This window comes from Armigeres subalbatus, chromosome 1 (genome assembly GCF_024139115.2).
Source record: "Armigeres subalbatus isolate Guangzhou_Male chromosome 1, GZ_Asu_2, whole genome shotgun sequence".
Classification (NCBI taxonomy): Eukaryota; Metazoa; Arthropoda; class Insecta; order Diptera; family Culicidae; genus Armigeres; species Armigeres subalbatus.
In genome coordinates, this window is record NC_085139.1 from 193,655,073 (window position 1) to 193,673,075 (window position 18,003).

At 39.5% G+C, this 18,003-nt stretch overlaps 1 protein-coding gene across 2 annotated transcripts in view; it reads left to right on the forward strand.

The window, feature by feature from the left end:
- Window positions 1–9,365, forward strand: part of LOC134205627 (rho GTPase-activating protein 190) — a 112,958-nt gene extending 103,593 nt beyond the window's left edge. For both annotated transcript variants that reach the window (XM_062681045.1, XM_062681044.1), the window contains one exon: window positions 7,569–9,365. In XM_062681045.1, coding sequence (XP_062537029.1) covers window positions 7,569–7,767 — 199 coding nt within the window. In that variant the 3' untranslated portion in view covers window positions 7,768–9,365. The remainder of the gene's footprint in view (window positions 1–7,568) is intronic.
- Window positions 9,366–18,003: the final 8,638 nt, after the last annotated feature.

Here is an 18,003-nt window from a genome sequence, read left to right on the forward strand (position 1 = left end):
TTTCATCTACTCCCTTTCGCTTTGAGTAGTATAATTATCACCGAAAAAAGCCAATAAATTAATTTCGATAAAGTCACGCGGTGATCAAAGCTTTCCTAATTAAACTTGAAATATTAGTGACGTTTAGGCGAGAGGTTCGAAGCCTGGTGACGTACATTGAAGCGGCGAAACTAAATGACCATCTTTCGAATCCAATGCAGGGTGTCTACTACCTGGAAAAACCTGGAAAACCTGGAATTATCAGGGAATTTCTCCCCACCTGGAAAATACCTGGAATTATCAGGGAATTCCTGACATAATCAGGGAAATTTCAATACCCCGAGATCATGAGTGAAATTCTCTCAAAAGATGAAAAAATCCATAAAAATATTTGAATAAGTGTACCAATCAAATCTATTGAAAATGTAGTGAACGTTAATGCATCGTTGTTCCGCAAAAACGTTTTGCCATCTTCTAAAGAATTCAAGGAGAATTTCCGAAGCTATTCTTTGTGAAATTCAGGAATTTATTCGGGAAATCAATTAGAGGGGTTGCTTTGTAAATTCTTTTGAGTATTCCCTCGGAAATTCTTTATTAATATATTAAAAAATACTAAATTAGTTAGGATTTTTAAAAACAATTCCTGATGGAACTTCCGAAGGAATTTCTGGATCAGTTTTCCATGGTATTATTCAAAGAAATCAGTAAAAGCGTGTCCATAATAATGATTAGTAATTTTCTAAATTATTTCTGGAGGAATTTCCAAGATAAAAACCGAAAAGAATTCCCGGAGGAATTTCAAAACAAATTTCCGGACGATTTCTCATATGTGTTCTTTAAGAAATTCCCGAAAAGGAACCTGAAAGGATTAAAAAAAAGTGTAGGGTGATTTGTGAAGGATTTTTGCTAAATGAATTCTTGAAAGAATAGCCGAAGGATTTCCGAATGGATTTTTCAAAGGAGTTTCTAAAGGTATTCTCGAAATATTTCCAAAGAATTATTAAAAGCAAAATATCCGGGAAAACTCCTCCAGGTGTTTTCTAAAGTTTTCCTCAAGATACTTCTGACTGAGTTGCTTAAAAATCCCAAGGAATTAAAAAAAAAATCGAAGCGTTTTTACAGTAAAGAACGCTAGTGGCGCTGTAACCATTGAAATTATTCTGCCAAAATATGCTTCAATAAGCTTAATAGCCTATTTAGATTACGATTAGATTATTTACCGTATTAAATATCGTGTTGAAACCGGAAAAAGAAAATTGAAAGTATGGGGATGGCATCAGGTTGTTGTTTATACTAGATCAAACTAGATGTTGGTCTCATGAACAGGTATAAGGTCAAGAAAATTATTTTGAGCTTTTTAGTGGAATGTCTTCACTTGTCATAAGACGAGTTTATACAATCCCATTGAATTCCACAACTTAATTGTATCTTGACAGATACGTATTTCGACCTCAAAAGTAAGACCGTATCACTTTCTCGTACTTTACTCGACTTAGTCGTGTCAAGTACCAGACACTGAAGACAGCCTTACTGTTGAGGTTGAAATACGTATCTGTCAAAGGTACAATAAAGTAGTGAAATTAAATGGTATAGTATAAACTCGTCTTATGACAAGTGAGGTATAAGGACGTTAGGCATGAGTACGTTAGGCATAAGTACATTAGGCATAAAGGATGTTAAGCATAAAATGCCTCAAAAACAGCCAACGACATAAAGAAGATATTATGCCTAACGTTCTTATGCCTAACGTCACATTTCCTGAAGGAGTTTTCGTAAGAAGTACTGAAGGATTTCCTGAAGAAATTGCCAAACATATTTCCGGAACATTTCCTGAAGAATTTTTCCTAAGTTTCTTAAAAAAAACATCTAAAATAAAATTCATAGAGATTTCCGAAAGAATTCTTAACCAAGTTTCCAAAGAAATTCCTAAAAATAATTTCAGAAGAATATCGAAGAAATCTGCAAAGTATTTTAAAAAGGTATTTCCGAGGGATTTTTACAAGACATTTTCGAACGAACACCTAAAGAAATTTAAAAAAAAAATCTTAGGGGAATCGCCAAATTTCCTAAACAATTCCTTGAGATGTTTTCTAAAGTTTCAGCAAAGAAATTTTCAAATCAAATCGTGGAGGAAGTTCTGAAGCAATTCTTAAAATCCGGAGGATTTTCTGATGGAATCTATGGAGAAATTTTCAAAGGAATACCTGGAGGAATTTCCTATGTGATTCCTGAAGGAATTTTGATTGAATGGCTGAAGCAATTTCTGGGTGAACTTGCGAAGGAATTCCTAGAGGAATTTTCTAAGTAATTTACAACATTGTTTTGTGTAGCCACCAAAATATTCTTAAAAATAATATTTTTCGCAATATTTACTTTTTTTAAATTGATTATTTTGTTGCTTAAATCTATATATGGCACGTTTGTTTTTGCCTGGAAATTATTGTAAAACACCTGAAAAAAACCTGGAAAAATCAGGGAATTTTGATTTTACAGATGAGTAGACATCCTGCAATGCTTCTCTCGGAATTGGTCGGAAAGCTCCCACCGAGCTTGCGATTGGACTGGGGTATACATCTGCGATGTAATCATTCAGCAACCCTGAAAGCTTTCAGCGACTTCATATAGGTCATAAAAAATGCAGCTTGTCAAGTGTCCATAGCTTCTTACACAGTATCTCCAAACCATATGAAACAAAGTGGCAAAAAGGAAAAGGGAGGATCCCTCAATGCCCATTCTACTAATGATGAGCAAAATCGTGAATTTAGATCCCAGCCTAAGAACGAACCGCGACCATGCATCTGCTGTCAGCGAGAGTGTAAGACTTTCAAAACGTGTCCGCTTGAAGAACGTTGGAAGGTCGTGGAAGGGAATAATCTTTGTCAACGATGTTTGTCAGGTCATGGTAAATGGCCTTGTCGGACAAAGCAATGCTGTGAGGTCGACTATTTCGAAGAAATTCATCATAAGTCATCCCGAAAAGCCCGTAAACACTAGAACAGCTGTGTCAGGAATAATCACTACACATAGCTACAAACAATCATCTACTATATTCAAGATACTGCCAGTAACTCTAGAAGCTAAGGGAAAGTCAATGACCGTTTTTGCTTTTGGAATCTTGCATTGGATGAACTCTGATTAGACGGTGAAGATGGTACTCTGTGTCTTCAAAGGACCAGTGAAGTAACAAGGAATGAGGAAAGTTCTCGGCGGGTTGAAATTGTCCGATGTGCGTACTGTCAAAAGTCTGGGTTTACCTAAGCAAAGTTTGAATTGCAAGGAGCTGTCGAGACGGTACCCATACTTGAATGGGCTACCGAAAGAAAGTTACGCTCAACCGAATCCTAAGCTATTGATTGGATTGGATAACGTCACCAGACGCGAAGGTCGAGAAGGAGAACCAGTTGCAACCAAAACGAGACTTGGATGGACTGTAGGTGGAGGAAGAATCGACAAAAATGGGTCAAATCGTATCCACGTGCACGCTTGCAATCCTCCTATGTCACAAACTTTACACGATTTAGTTAAAGATTAACGTAAAGATTACGTCGACATCGAAACAATTGGTACTCATACAGTTGCCCTTCCGGAATCACCGGATGATCAACGCGCTCGGCAAATCCTTGAGGAAACGACTAAACGTACTAAGGATGGTAAATTTTAAACAGGATAACTATGGAAGTCAGATGAAGTTATCTTACCCAATAGCCATCCGATGGCTTTACAGCGATTCAAATGTCTTCAAAGGCAGTTATCGAAAGATACCGAACTCAAAACAAAATTTGACGAACAAGAGGCCGAGTTTGTCGCCAATGACTATGCGCATAAAGTGACCAAGGATTAAATCCAGCAATTTGACCGGCATCGCATCTGGTACCTCTCCCTCGCTATAGTTCACAATCACCACAAACCAGGCAAAATACGAATCGTATGGAATGCGGCTTCGCTGAACTCTGAATTGTTAAAGGGACCCGTTGTTTTGATTTCACTGCTCGGGGTTGTTTACCGGCTCCGTCAAAAGATGTACGCATTCATTTCATTTATTTAGTCTACATCTGAACAGATAACACCGAATCAACAATTTGACGCCACAATACACGGTTCGAGGCCGCATCTCTCCTCGAATACGCCCTACGGTCGCCAAGATATTTTGCACCTGGTCTGCCCATCTCGCTCGCTGCGCTCCACGCCGTCTCGTACCTGCCGGATCGGAAGCGAACACTATCTTTTCAGGGTTGCTGTCCGGCATTCTTGCAACATGTCATGCCCATCATACCCTTCCTGCTTTAGCTACCTTCTGGATACTGGGTTAGCCGTAGAGCTGGGCGAGCTCGTGGTTCATTCATTGCCGCCACACACCGTCTTCTTGCACACCGCCAAAGATGGTCCTAAGCACCCGTCTCTTGAATACTCCGAGTGCTTGTAACTCCTCCTCGAGCATTGTCCATGTTTCATGTTCGTAGAGGACAACCGGTCTTATTAGCGTCTTGTACATGACACATTTGGTGCGGTGGCGAATCTTTTTTGACCGCAGTTTCTTCAGGAGCACGTAGTAGGCCCGACTTCCACAGATGATGCGCCTTCGTATTTCACGACTAACATTGTTATCAGCCGTTAGCAAGGATCCAAGGTAGACGAATTCCTCGACCACCTCGAAGGTATCCCCGTCTATCGTAACACTGGTTTCCAGGCGGGCCCTATCGCGCTCGATTCCGCCCACAAGCATGTATTTCGTCTTTGACGCATTCACCACCAGTCCAACTTTTGTTGCTTCACGTTTCAGGCGGGTGTACAGTTCTGCCTCCTTTGCAAATGTTCATTTTTGAAGAATATGCCGTACAGTAAGGATCTTGTCCGTTGTCGAGCGGCCGTCAACGAAGCCGGCTTGATAACTTCCCGCGAAGTCATTCACTAATGGCGACAGACGACGGAAAATGATCTGGGATCACTTTGTAGGCGGTATTAAGGATGGTGACCGCTCGAAAATTTTCACACTCCAGCTTGTCGCTTTTCTTGTAGATGGGGCATATAACCCCTTGCTTCCACTCCTCCGTAGCTGTTCAGTTTCCCAGATTCTGACTATCAGTTTGTGCAGGCAAGTGGCCAGCTTTTCCGGGCCCGTCTTGATGAGCTCAGCTCCGATACCATCCTTACCAGCTGCTTTATTGGTCTTTAGCTGTAGGATGGCATCCTTAACATCCCTCAAGGTGGGGGCTGGCTGGCTCCCATCCTCCGCTGAACTGACGTAGTCATCTCCTCCGCTGCCTTGACTTCCACTGCATGTACTCTCAGCGCTATTCAAATGTTCCTCGTAGTGCTACTTCCACCTTTCGATAACCACACGTTCGTCCGTCAAGATGCTTCCATCCATATCCCTGCACATTTCGGCTCGCGGCACGAAGCCTTTGCGGGATGCGTTGAGCTTCTGATAGAACTTGCGTGTTTCTTGAGAATGGCATGATAGCTGTTCCATCTCCTCACACTCCGCTTCTTCCAAGCGGTGTATCTTCTCCAGAAAGAGGCGGGTCTGCTGTCTCCGCTTCCGCCTGTAACGTTTCACGTTCTGCCGGGTACTTTGCTGCAGTGCAACCGCCCGCGCTGCGTCCGTCTCCTCCAGAATCTGTCAGCACTCTTCGTCGAACCAATCGTTTCGCCGAGTTCATCCCACATAGCCGACGTTGTTCTTCGGCTCTCCGCTGCGTCGTTAATGGCTGCTTAATACAGTTAAGTATTCCAGTAGTCCTCAGAGGGGCCCCATCGAGCTCACCCTATTCGCGTGTATGCAGTGGCGACATCAGGTTGCTTCAGTCGCTCTAGGTCGTACCACGGCGGTCTTCGGTACCGAACATTGTTGATGACGGATAGTTTTGGGCGTAGTCATATTTTATAAGTGTGTCCAATTTGCCCCGTTACCTTCACGAGAGTAGTGAAAAATGAACTATTTCAAAATCGTTCTACTCGATTGAAATTTCCTTATTTTCAATACGACTCAATACAGAACTGGTGGATAATGAGTATTAGTATCATGTAGTTGTTAAAAATCCAACGTTTATACATTTAAATCAGTCAATACTGATGAAAATCTTAGGCCGATGACATACAACCACGTGTGCGTGCGCGAACGCGTCAGTATGTCATCGCCCTTAGGGTGTACATATTGCCTCTTGTCCCCCTACTTGCGCTTTTGGATGGTGGAGTTCGTTTAGAAGCTGGGTGGACGGTGACACGCATGCGGGGTGGTGATCTATGGCGAGTTTTGGCAAGATGACTTTGTTAGCGAGAACGTGATAGCGGCGAGGATAGGCTGATAGCGTTGCCGACGAGAACTTGGCATTTAATCATCGGCTCCAAACCGCTGAAGGAAGGGTAGCTGAGTCTACCGGTCCTTCTGGAGCAAGTCCAACTTGATCCGAAATCCGACGATGGATCACCGTGGAAATGGCTTTCATTGGTACCAACCCGGTAACCATATTCGAAGAGGAATACGTTGCGTGTCCGATTTCGTAGGACTTCAAAAGGCTTTTAAGACACTGAAGGCTCATATCTGTCGAGAACAACTGGTCTTAGGAGCAGTTTTGAGTACCAATGAATAGGAAAATTCCTTAGGAAATTTCTTTATGGTTTCTTTTGGAAATTGCTCTAGGAATTTCTGCGGACCACACTCAGCGATAATTATCACCAAGCTTCAAGCGGCCCAGAATGCAATTGGAAACTATCAGAAAAAGTGGAAAATAAAGGTCAATGTTGGAAAGTCACAATCAATCTTTTTCATCCTCCTCGCAGAAATATCAACGTGTGTGGACAACAAGTTCCATGGTCGACCGATGTCCTGTACCTCGGCTTGACGTTAGATCAAAAGTTAAGGTTCGTCACCCACATCCAGAACGCTCTTAGCAAAAGTGATAAACCAACCAAAACACTTGATTCACTCGTCAATCGAAGGTCGCATCTTGATAAAAAGTCAAAGCTGCTGATATGACTGTGCTGCTACTCACAGGAAGAAAATCATAATACAAGGCAAACAGAACAGATTACTGAAGATGATGCTGAATCTTGAATCATTCCACCCAACCGAGGATGTTCACAGGATTGCGAACGTTGAATGCATCGACGATTGGTTCCATCGAGTACTTCCGAAGTTTTGGACTGGTTGTACCACTTTAGCAAATCTCCTGCTAGAGCGCCTGGCCGCATAAAGTGTGATATTAGGATAATAAATTATACCTTTCCTTCTACTGTCCCCCACACTATCTTATAATTCTCAAAGGTTTTTTTCAAGTATTTTCTTAATATATTCCTATATCTTAAAATCAAATTATGTAGACCCTATCAGTCAACCGACCTAAGGGGTAATCCATATACCACGTGGAAATTTTAGAGGGAGGAGGTTATGGCAAATGTCCTTAGTTCATACAAATTTTTGAAAATTTATATGAGCAACTATCCACGAGGGGGGAGGGTGGTACCTAAAACTGACCAAAACCTGTCCACGTGATTAAACCCACCTTAAGCGTCAAAAAACAAATAGACAAATCACAAGTTTCATAAAGGTGCCAATAAGAGAACTAAATCTGTTTTATTTCCAATTACAGGGTTTCTGAAAACTCCAAACTGAACAGTATGGACAGCAAAAATTTGGCGATCTGCTGGTGGCCTACACTGCTCCCGATCGAGTTCACCGACATGATGCGGTTCGAAACCATGCGCCCATACCTGGAGGACATCGTGCAGACCATGATCGACCAGTATCCGTTTCTATTTTGCGGCGAGGAGGCCTTCGTGATGGTTTGATGTAGTGAGCAGTGACAGCCCCATTGTCTGCCGCTACCGGACAGGGAATGAGGCGAGTGCGTTGTTGATTAATTTTTAGTTATGCAGCTTTGGCCCGCGCATGGGGAAGTGCATGGGTTTTGAGTTATTTCTCAAAATTGCGTCCGGCTTTAATTAGATGAGAAATATTATTTTCTGGCGCAAACCCTTATTTGCTTATCGTTTAGGTGAAACTACACGAATGCTTAGAAACATGCTACTTACTCCAATGTCGTCGAACCGTGAACATTAATAAACCGACATTCTTTAATAGATTCAGAGATATTTTTAACTGGTTTATCAGTGTATTTGAACAAAATATGGGAAAATAAGAATATTTGTATATTTACCTGTGTATATTTTTAAGGCAAAAAGTAACGTCGCTCTGAACAGTAGTGGATCAAAATGAAAAGAAATGTCATTTTTAAATTAGAACCGTTATGTCAAAATAACTAGAAGTAAAAAGGCATGATAAGAATGTTAAAAATATGTGGTGATAAACTCATTATAATTTTAGTAATTTTTAGTTAAACTGTTCTAAGAATCAAGAAACACCACACGAATCACGAATCTCGAAAACCATAAATATTTCCTTGATCAGTGTTGCCAACTGGATAAAATTTTGTTTCCTTCCTGTTATTGCTCAACGGACTTCTAAGCGGTTTTTATCTAGAATAAAATGCTAAAAAGTATTTTTTTTTAATTAAAACCGCTTAGTATGCACAGGTCAAAGCATAACATCTTGGGCGGAAAACGTAAATGTTTAGAAAAGTTCCTAGCTGCTTTTAGTTGTTTTTTCTTTATTTACTAGTCGATTGTTCAACCAAATTGGCTATTGTTGAAACTGTCTGGCAACACTGTTATCAAGTACGCAAGTATATAATACTGATACTTTTCAAACGAACACGGAGATCCCCCAATTCAGAGACTAACAAAAATGTGCCATCCCACATCAGAATGTAGAAACGAATGTCCCTCGGTGTCCTCACTCAGTGTACTTCCCAGCTAATTTACTCATGTATGCAATGACTAACATGTCGTAGTGCAACCCTTGACCAGAAGAGGCCCCACTCAAGTACTAAACATATACTCGAAAAAGACGCTTCCTCTATTATAAAGACACAAAACTCAAACTTAATTCACACCGAATGATTTCAACCAGAGAAACGAAAACGAACACGTCCTTCCTTATTTAAGTCAGAGAAAGTAAAGCGAATAGAATATAGAAATCGATAATAGAGTGCAACCAGGTAAAGGAAAGGCCATTTTCCGTTTTATTTTCTTTAGTTTATTGTTTTAATATAGAATGCAAAAACAACTAATGAGAGACATACCTAAAACACTCTAATGGAAAGTGATTGTCAACAAGTGAGAACAGTGATGCGCTTCTTATGTAATATGTATGTTGTGTTTTATACTTTTTTTTAGTTTAGCACAAAGCTCTAAAAAGTTTATTTTATAAAAATCACATTTTAGTGCGCCAGCACGAAACGCAAAATCCTAGGAGCTACAAATAGTTGTGTATTGTATATGTGAGTAACGAAAAAGGAAACAAAGAAGAAAACTTCACAACAAACGTCGCATTCATTTTTATTTTCTAACAAAATAGGAATCATGAGAAATCCTTGTCGACGCGAGATATCTGCACCTACCACCTACACAAGTTAAATACACCATCAGCGCTGGTGACCCCGCAATTGGAGCTTTTTAAAGGAATAGAGTTTTGACGAATAGTTTTTTTTTTTTTAACTTATTTTATTTGCTAATTATCTAAAACATGCATTCATCTCTTAGACTAGGTGTTCCGTGTTTTCTTAACACTATCATCCTTATTTCAATTGCCTCTGGCAGTTAGAATTTTTCCTCTGGTTGTAGGAATTACAATGTTTTCAACTTAAACTAAACTTAACCTATTTTATACTAAGGGTACAAGGAGCTAATCGTTGCAATAGAAGATTGCAACGATTTTTGTCTAAAATTGGAAATTATTTTGTTGGACATTTGTTGCAATGTCTCAATATTAGAAATTCTATGAAGTTCATTGGTACTATACCACGGAGGCAACTTCAGAATCATTTTCAAAATTTTATTTTGAAACCTCTAAAGTGCCTTCTTTTTGGTATTGCAGCAACTAGTCCATATTGGCACAGCATACAACATGGCTGTTCTAAAAATTTGTTTGTAAATCAAAAGTTTGAGTTTAAGACAAAGTTTTGATTTTCTGTTTATAAGTGGATATAGACACTTAATATATTTGTTACATTTGGCTTGAATGCCTTCAATGTGACTTTTAAAAGTTAATTTTTGATCTAGCAGAAGTCCTAAATATTTAGCTTCGCTAGACCAATTAATTGGGACCCCATTCATAGTGACAATATGTCTGCTAGAAGATTTCAAATAAGAAGCTCTCGGCTTATGTGGGAAAACTAAAAGCTGAGTTTTGGAAGCATTCGGGGAAATTTTCCATTTTCGCAAGTAAGTGGAGAAAATATCCAAACTTTTTTGCAATCTACTACAAATGACACGAAGGCTTCGCCCTTTGGCTGAAAGGCCCGTGTCATCTGCAAACAAAGATTTTTGACACCCTGGTGGTAAATCAGGTAAGTCAGAAGTAAAAATGTTATACAATATGGGGCCCAGTATGCTGCCTTGGGGGACACCAGCCCTTACAGGTAATCTATCAGATTTAGAATTCTGATAGTTTACCTGCAGTGAGCGATCTGATAAATAATTTTGGATCAGTTTAATGATGTACAGAGGAAAATTAAAATTCATCAATTTTACAATCAAACCTTCATGCCAAACGCTTTCTCTATATCAAGAAGAGCAACTCCAGTCGAATAACCTTCAGATTTGTTGAGTCGAATTAAATTCGTAACTCTTAATAACTGATGGGTGGTTTAATGCCCATGGCGAAGACCAAATTGCCATCAGCAAAAATAGAATTGTTATTAATATGAACCATCATTCTATTTAAAATAATCTTTTCAAACAGTTTGCTTATTGAAGAAAGCAAACTGATTGGGCGATAACTAGAAGCCTCAGCTGGATTTTGTCCGGCTTCAAAATTGGAACAACTTTGGCGTTTTTCAATTTATCTGGGAAGTATGCCAATTGAAAACATTTGTTAAATAAATTAACCAAAAGGATAAAGAGCTCTCAGGAAGTTTTTTGATAAGTATGTAGAAAATACCATCATCACCCGGGGCTTTCATATTTTTAAATTTTCTAGTAATAGATCTCACTTCATCCAAATTAGTTCCCAACGAAGGGTCAAAAACATTCTCTTGATTGAGAATGTCTTCGAAGCTCCGTGTAACCTGATCCTCAATTGGACTAGTGAGACCTAGACTAAAATTATGGGCACTCTCGAACTGCTGAGCAAGTTTTTGAGCCTTTTCGCCATTTGTTAATAAAATTTTATTTCCTTCTTTAAGCGCTGGAATTGGCTTTTGAGGTTTTTTAAGAATTTTTGTTAATTTCCAAAAGGGTTTCGAACTGGGATCCAACTTCGAGACATTATTCTCAAAGTTGGTATTTCTCAGAATAGCGAAACGTTTTTGCCTTTTTAATTTCATTTTGCAAATCTCGCCAAATAACTTTCAACGCGGGATCGCGAGATCTTTGGTATTGCCTTCTTCTCACATTTTTAAGACGGATCAGTAGCTGAAGATCGTCGTCAATAATAATGGAGTTGAATTTAACTTCACATTTCGGAATTGCAATGCCTCTGGCTTCGACAATCAAATTTGTCAAAGATACGAGAGCATTATCAATATCACTTTTGGTATCGAGAGGAATATCAACATCAAAATTCCTATCGATATACGTTTTATATAAATCCCAATCAGCTCTATGATAATTAAAAGTAGAGCTGATTGGATTATAAATGGCTTCTTGTGAGATTTCAAACGTCACAGGAAGGTGATCAGAGTCAAAGTCAGCATGAGTTACCAATTGGCCACACAGCTGACTTGAATCCGTTAAAACTAAATCAATTGTAGAAGGATTTCGACTGGAAGAAAATCAAGTAGGGCCATTGGGATATTGAATAGTATAATATCCCGCATAATAATCTTCAAATAAAATTTTGCCGTTGGAATTGCTTTGAGCATTATTCCATGAACGGTGTTTGGCATTGAAGTCACCAATTACGAAGAATTTTGATTTGTTGCGAGTCAGAATTTGAAGATCAGCTTTCAATAAATTCTTTTGCTGCCCATTGCATTGAAAAGGCAAGTAGGCTGCAATGAAGGAAAATTGTCCAAAATTTGTTTCAACAGAAACTCCAAAGGTTTCAAAAACTTTGGTTTCGAACGAAGAAAATAATTTATGTTTGATACGTCTATTGATGACAATGGCGACCCCACCACAGGCGCTGTCAAGACGATCATTTCTGTAGATAAAATAATTTGGATCTCTTTTAATGGAGAGTCCTGGTTTTAAATAAGTTTCTGTTATAATGGCAATATGCACATTATGAACTGTTAGGAAGTTGAATAATTCATCTTCCTTACCCTTTAGGCTCTGTCTCATTTGGAGAATTAAACTTAAAAGTGACAGTTGGAAAATTAGCAAATAACCCAGTCATAAGAATGGTTGGTGCTACCCAGCAATTCCAATAGGACATCGATGGAAAATGATTCGATATCTGTCAAAAGTAATCTTGCTCTGTGAGCAGGGTTATTTGATAATTATTGAAATGTCACTTTTGAGTTTAATTTCAGTTTAATTATCCAATTGAGACAGACCCTTAGAGAGCGGGCATTCCAATTTAGAACTTTCACACAATTATTTGGATCCATTGAAACGGAGTCCGATAACAATTTTTTGTGTGTACTTTATACCAACCTGAACAGCTTCAGGAATGGTATTTGCTTTGAACATTGCATCAATCATGTGATGCAATTGTTCAGTTAAAAAATCAAAATCGGAAGCAGTCATGCTACCTGAATCGGCAACATGACCGTTATTTACCGTTGGGACATGGGTATAAACCTCATTTTGAGAAGAGAAATTTGGTTCACCAGCAGCGATGTTTGCATACGTAGGTACATTGGAAAAGTTGGAATTTACTGAAGTGCTTGCTACCCGTTGACGGGCGGCAAAATTTGTTTGTGAATTGTGGTGGGTATGAATTGCTCGACCGGTAACCGGTTTCGAAATTTGAGCGTTTGAAAAATTTCTACCCGTCGAATCTGGGATCCGATTGGAATTTCCCGTCATCAATTTTGCACGGGAATTCAAAACTTTTTTGCGTGAAGGGCATTCCCAGAAATTGGATTTATGATTGCCCCCACAATTTGCGCACTTAAATTTATTGGAATTTTCTCTCACAGGACATGCGTCCTTGGCGTGAGAGGTTCCGCCACAAATCATGCATTTAGCATCCATGTGACAATGTTTGGTTCCATGACCCCACTTTTGGCACTTACGGCACTGGGTGGGGTTTTGAAAATTTCCCCCAGGCCTGCGGAAATGTTCCCATGTAACACGGACATGGGACATAATACAGGCCTTTTCCAAACTTTTCATATTATTTAGTTCACTTTTGTGAAAATGAACTAAATAAAATTCTTGAGGAATGTGCCTCTGGGAAGTACCAAAGTGGGATTTCTTTTCCATCTTAATTATTTGGACTGGTGAAAATCCAAGTAATCGAGAAATTTCAATTTTAATCTCATCCAGTGATTAATCCAAGATGAATACACTAGTAGGTGCTCCAATCTGCCTAGTTTATGGGAGAGAAGAAAGCGGGGGTGAAAAATTCATTTTCAGTACAAAACGACAACAAACCGGCAGGCTCTCCCATACTAAAATCCAAGATGGCTGAATCATGAATTTGGCAGATTGGAACACCTAGTGGTGTATTCATCTTGGATTAATCATCACTGGGGAGACCTTTCAAGACGACTTTGAACAATCGCTCAGTTTTGTCGTCGTATGTGAAGAATTTATGGCGCTTCTCAGTTAAATACTGAAGAAGACGTTTGCGATCGTCAAAGGATCCCGGCATAACACGGCAGTCACCTTTCCTAGCAATCTGAAATGAAACATTGATCCCCTGAAGGTTACTCAAGATTTCATTCCGAAAGCCAGAAAACTCGGCAACAGATACCACAATTGGCGGAATCCTTTGTTTCTTCGCATGAATCGAATCACCTGGGCTAAAGGTAGATTCGATTTGATCAATTTCATCATTAATCAAATCGAACTGATTGCTCAGTTCGATAGGAGAAGAAACAATGTCAACATTAGATTTAGGAATATCTGAAGTCTCCAGCTTCCTTCTATTTTTTAGGCGCTTAGGCAGGACGGTCTTGAAACCTTGTTTCTTTGAAGGAAGTGGAGAATTCAGAGACTCCCCTTCCTCTTGTTTTTGTTAATACTCATTGCTGAGCGTAGAGACGTGACCTTCTAAGAGGTTTTTTCCCAGAACGGTGTCCCTGCAGGATTACCACCGCTTGTCGGAATTTTACTTCCGCAAACGGGTCCAACGTAAAACGAAGGCACGGGTCCTTGCAAAGATCGTAACGGGATCAGGGGGTACAAATAGCGCTGAGAAGCACTGTTGAAATTAAAATAGCTTCGGGTAGTATTAAAAACTTCCTTCCGCAAAGAGAGAAAGAACCGCACAGCACGAAAGCACGATGCGGTCTGATTGACGAATAGGTTCATTATCGTCACAGCTCTCTCATGGTATGCTACATGAGTGCATACAATTTTATCGAAAATTAGACATTCTAACATGCAGGGTTGAAATATGTCAAAGTCAATGCAGTGAAAAACATGGATCTCAGTATATTCTACGGTCAATCTTATCGTCGCCGTCGTTAGCGGGACTGTAGCGTCGAGAAAAAAATATTGCCGGGCCCAGTGTTTGGTATAGAATTATAGAGAGAGAGCATCGAGCTGGTTGGTTATCCAGAAATTCTTTTTGACATACCTTCAAAAATTCCTCCAGGAATTCTATCGAAAATTTCTTTTCTCTTCTCAGGGATTTTCTTCAAAAACCCTAGAAATGCTTTTAAAAATTATTTGATTACCTAATACTTTCGAAAATTTCCTTAAAAAAATTGTCTAAGAAATCATTTAGAATGTTTAGAAACTCCTCCAGAATTTCCTTCAGGAATTCCTTTAGCAATACTTTCAATACAATACCACCACATATTCCATACCCTCGGCTCCCGCAATTTCGCTGGAATTTCATTCATGCATTTCCGAACGAATTCCTGAAAAAGATTCGGGAAGGACTACTGAAGGATTTTTGAAAATTCTTTTCTCTGTGCATTCCTCCAAGAATTCCGATTAAAAATGTATACGCCTATGTGCAATTAGGGGCCGATGCCCACGTAGCGATTTTTCAACACTGCGTGCACGTGGCGTTGAAAAAACGCAGGTGTGCATCGGTGCGGCGACGCTGCGTTACCGCTTTTTCCCGATGCACACATCCGTCCTTTTAACGCCGTGTGCACGCAGCGTTGAAAAGACGCTACGTGGGCATCGGGCCAAGGCCTCCCAGTATTTAGTTCCAAAGTGTACGAATTCTGTAAACAATAACCCTGCAGGCCATGTTGACTCCATCATCGCTCTTTCTCTATAGTTCCAATCTACGCCACCTTTAAAGGATACATAGCGTAAACTTTTTTTGTTGCTTCATTGCAGTATAAGCTTGCAAACATCTGGGCGATCGTTCAGCTGCAGATAATTTGAAACCATGCAGAGAATGTTGAAAGCTTTCAATATCTTGGTAGCCAAATGGCGTCAGACGGCGGTACCAAGATCGTCATAGGCGCACGGATCAAGAAAGCAAGGGCTGCCTTTGCGAGTTTAAGAAATATCTGAAAAAACATGCAGGTAAGTGAACGCACCAAAATACGAATTTTCAACTCTAACGTAAAATCTGTGCTGTTATACGCTAGCGAAACATGGTGTGTATCAGTGGAGAACACTCAACGGCTGCAGGTGTTTATTAACAGAAGCCTGCGGTATATAATTCGGGCCTGGTGGCCTCACAACTGGATCTCAAACAACGAGCTCCATCGTCGTTGTCACCAGAGGCCGATAGCAACAGAAATTCGGGATCGGAAGTGGGGCTGGGTCGGCCACACTCTACGTAAGGGCGGAAACGAAATCTGTAAACAAGCATTAGACTGGAACCCAGCGGGACATCGCAGCAGAGGCAGACCCAGAGGCTCATGGCGGCGAAGCCTCAATAAAGAAATAAAAGAAGTCGACCGAAATCTAACCTGGCAACAGGTTGAAGCGATAGCCGGGCAACGCTCAGGATGGAGATCTTTCAAGTCGGCCCTTTGCACCACCGGAAGTGTACAGGATCCATAAGTAAGTCAAGATGATCCTTTAAAAAATCCTATATAAAAACCTTCCTATAAAAAAATCCTTAAAAAAAATCGGGAATTTCTTGGAAAATTCTCTTAGAAATTTCTTTGGAACTTTGCTCGGAATTCCTACCAAAAATTCTTCGGAAAAACCCACAGAAAATGTTTCACCTTCCGAAATTCCCTCAGAAGAATTCCTTCGGAAATTTCTCTCGAAATTTCTGCGGAAATTTAATTAGAACTTGATTCAGAAATTATTTTAAGAATCATTCGAAAATTACTTTATAGGAGTTCTTTCGGAAATTTTGTCTGGAAATTCTTTGAAGTGTCCGTTAGAAACTCTCCCAAAAAATCAAAAAATTCAGTATTTCACGGGTTAAGTACCCAAAAGGACGTAAGTGATTTCGCAAACAAAGATTCAAACGTCGATTTATCCAATCTGATGACACTCCCACGCAAACCAACACCTCTAACAGGTAGCCGAAGGCTCCCCCTACCGGTCTGGGGTGATGGTTTACGTGGGAATGCCATCAGATTGGACAAATCGACGTTTGAATCTTTGTCTACAAAATCACATACGTCCTTTTGAATAGAATTTTCTTATGTATTTTCGAAGAAATTTTCAAAGAAATTTCTAAAATAATTTAATTTTAAAATAATAAAATAATTTTCATAGAATTGCTTCTTTGAATTTTCAAATGCCTTGACGAATTTGCAAAGGAATCAATTTCTGGATTTCTCTCCGAAGTAATTTCCGGAGTCGGAAATGCCTTCAAGAGTTCTTTCGTAAATTCCGTTAGGAATTCGTTCGGAAACTTTCAAGGAAATTAAAAATTTTATCCTAGAATTGTGGAAAAGATTCTTGTTGTAAATTCCAGAGGAATTACTGGAGAAATTTCCGAGGGAATGGAATTTTTGATGATAAAGCAATACACGAAACAATGTTCGAATTGTAAAGTTTTGAAAAACAGATCCCAAAGTTTTCCTAGAAACCTTTTCAATAAGTTAGACGATTGCATTGTATAGGTGTGATTGTAGGGGAACTGTTCCGTTTTCCATTTCACTGAACATATGTCCATTAGAGTGGCCCAGCCTAGTATGGGGAGAAAAAAAGTCGTCGCATTCTACGGGGCACCCTCCACGATTTTGCCTTAAGATAAGATAATCATTCTCTGAAAATTTCAGCCTGATCGGTCATTGCATAAGCTGGCGCAATTGATTTAAAGTTAATATGGGGGTTTTAGCCGAAATATTGGGGAAAATACACCTCTGTTACTATTTCGTACAGGAAATTGGATGGAAGAGCCCGATTGAGCCCAGATTTGCAGGAAATGAAGTTAACATGCCCATAAACAATTCGAAATAAAATTCTACTATTACTAAATAAACTTTAAATCAGTTTTTGGCTGATTTATTTGGAGTTGGGTTAAGTACTTTGACATTCATTAATTGCCATGAAAACATACGCATGCAATCAAAGATGCCTGCGATGCGTGGTTTCGCGCGCACTGAAACATAAGTAACTGCACGCGCGCCACAACACATATCGCAGCTACCTTCGATTGCATGCGCTTGGTTTCAAGGCAATTAATGAATTTCAAAGTGCTCAACCAAACTACAAATAAATCAGCTAAAAACTAATTTAAAGTTTATTTAATCATAGTAGAATTTTATGTCGAATTGTTCATTGGCATGTTAACTTCATTTCCTGCAAATCTGGGCTCAATCGGGCTTTTCCATCCAATTTCCTGTACGAAATAGTAACAGAGGTGTATTTTCCCATATATTTCTGCTGAAACCTTCATATTAACTTCAAATCAATTGCGCCAGCTTATGCAATAACCGATAAGCCTGAAATTTTCAGAGAATGATTTTCTTA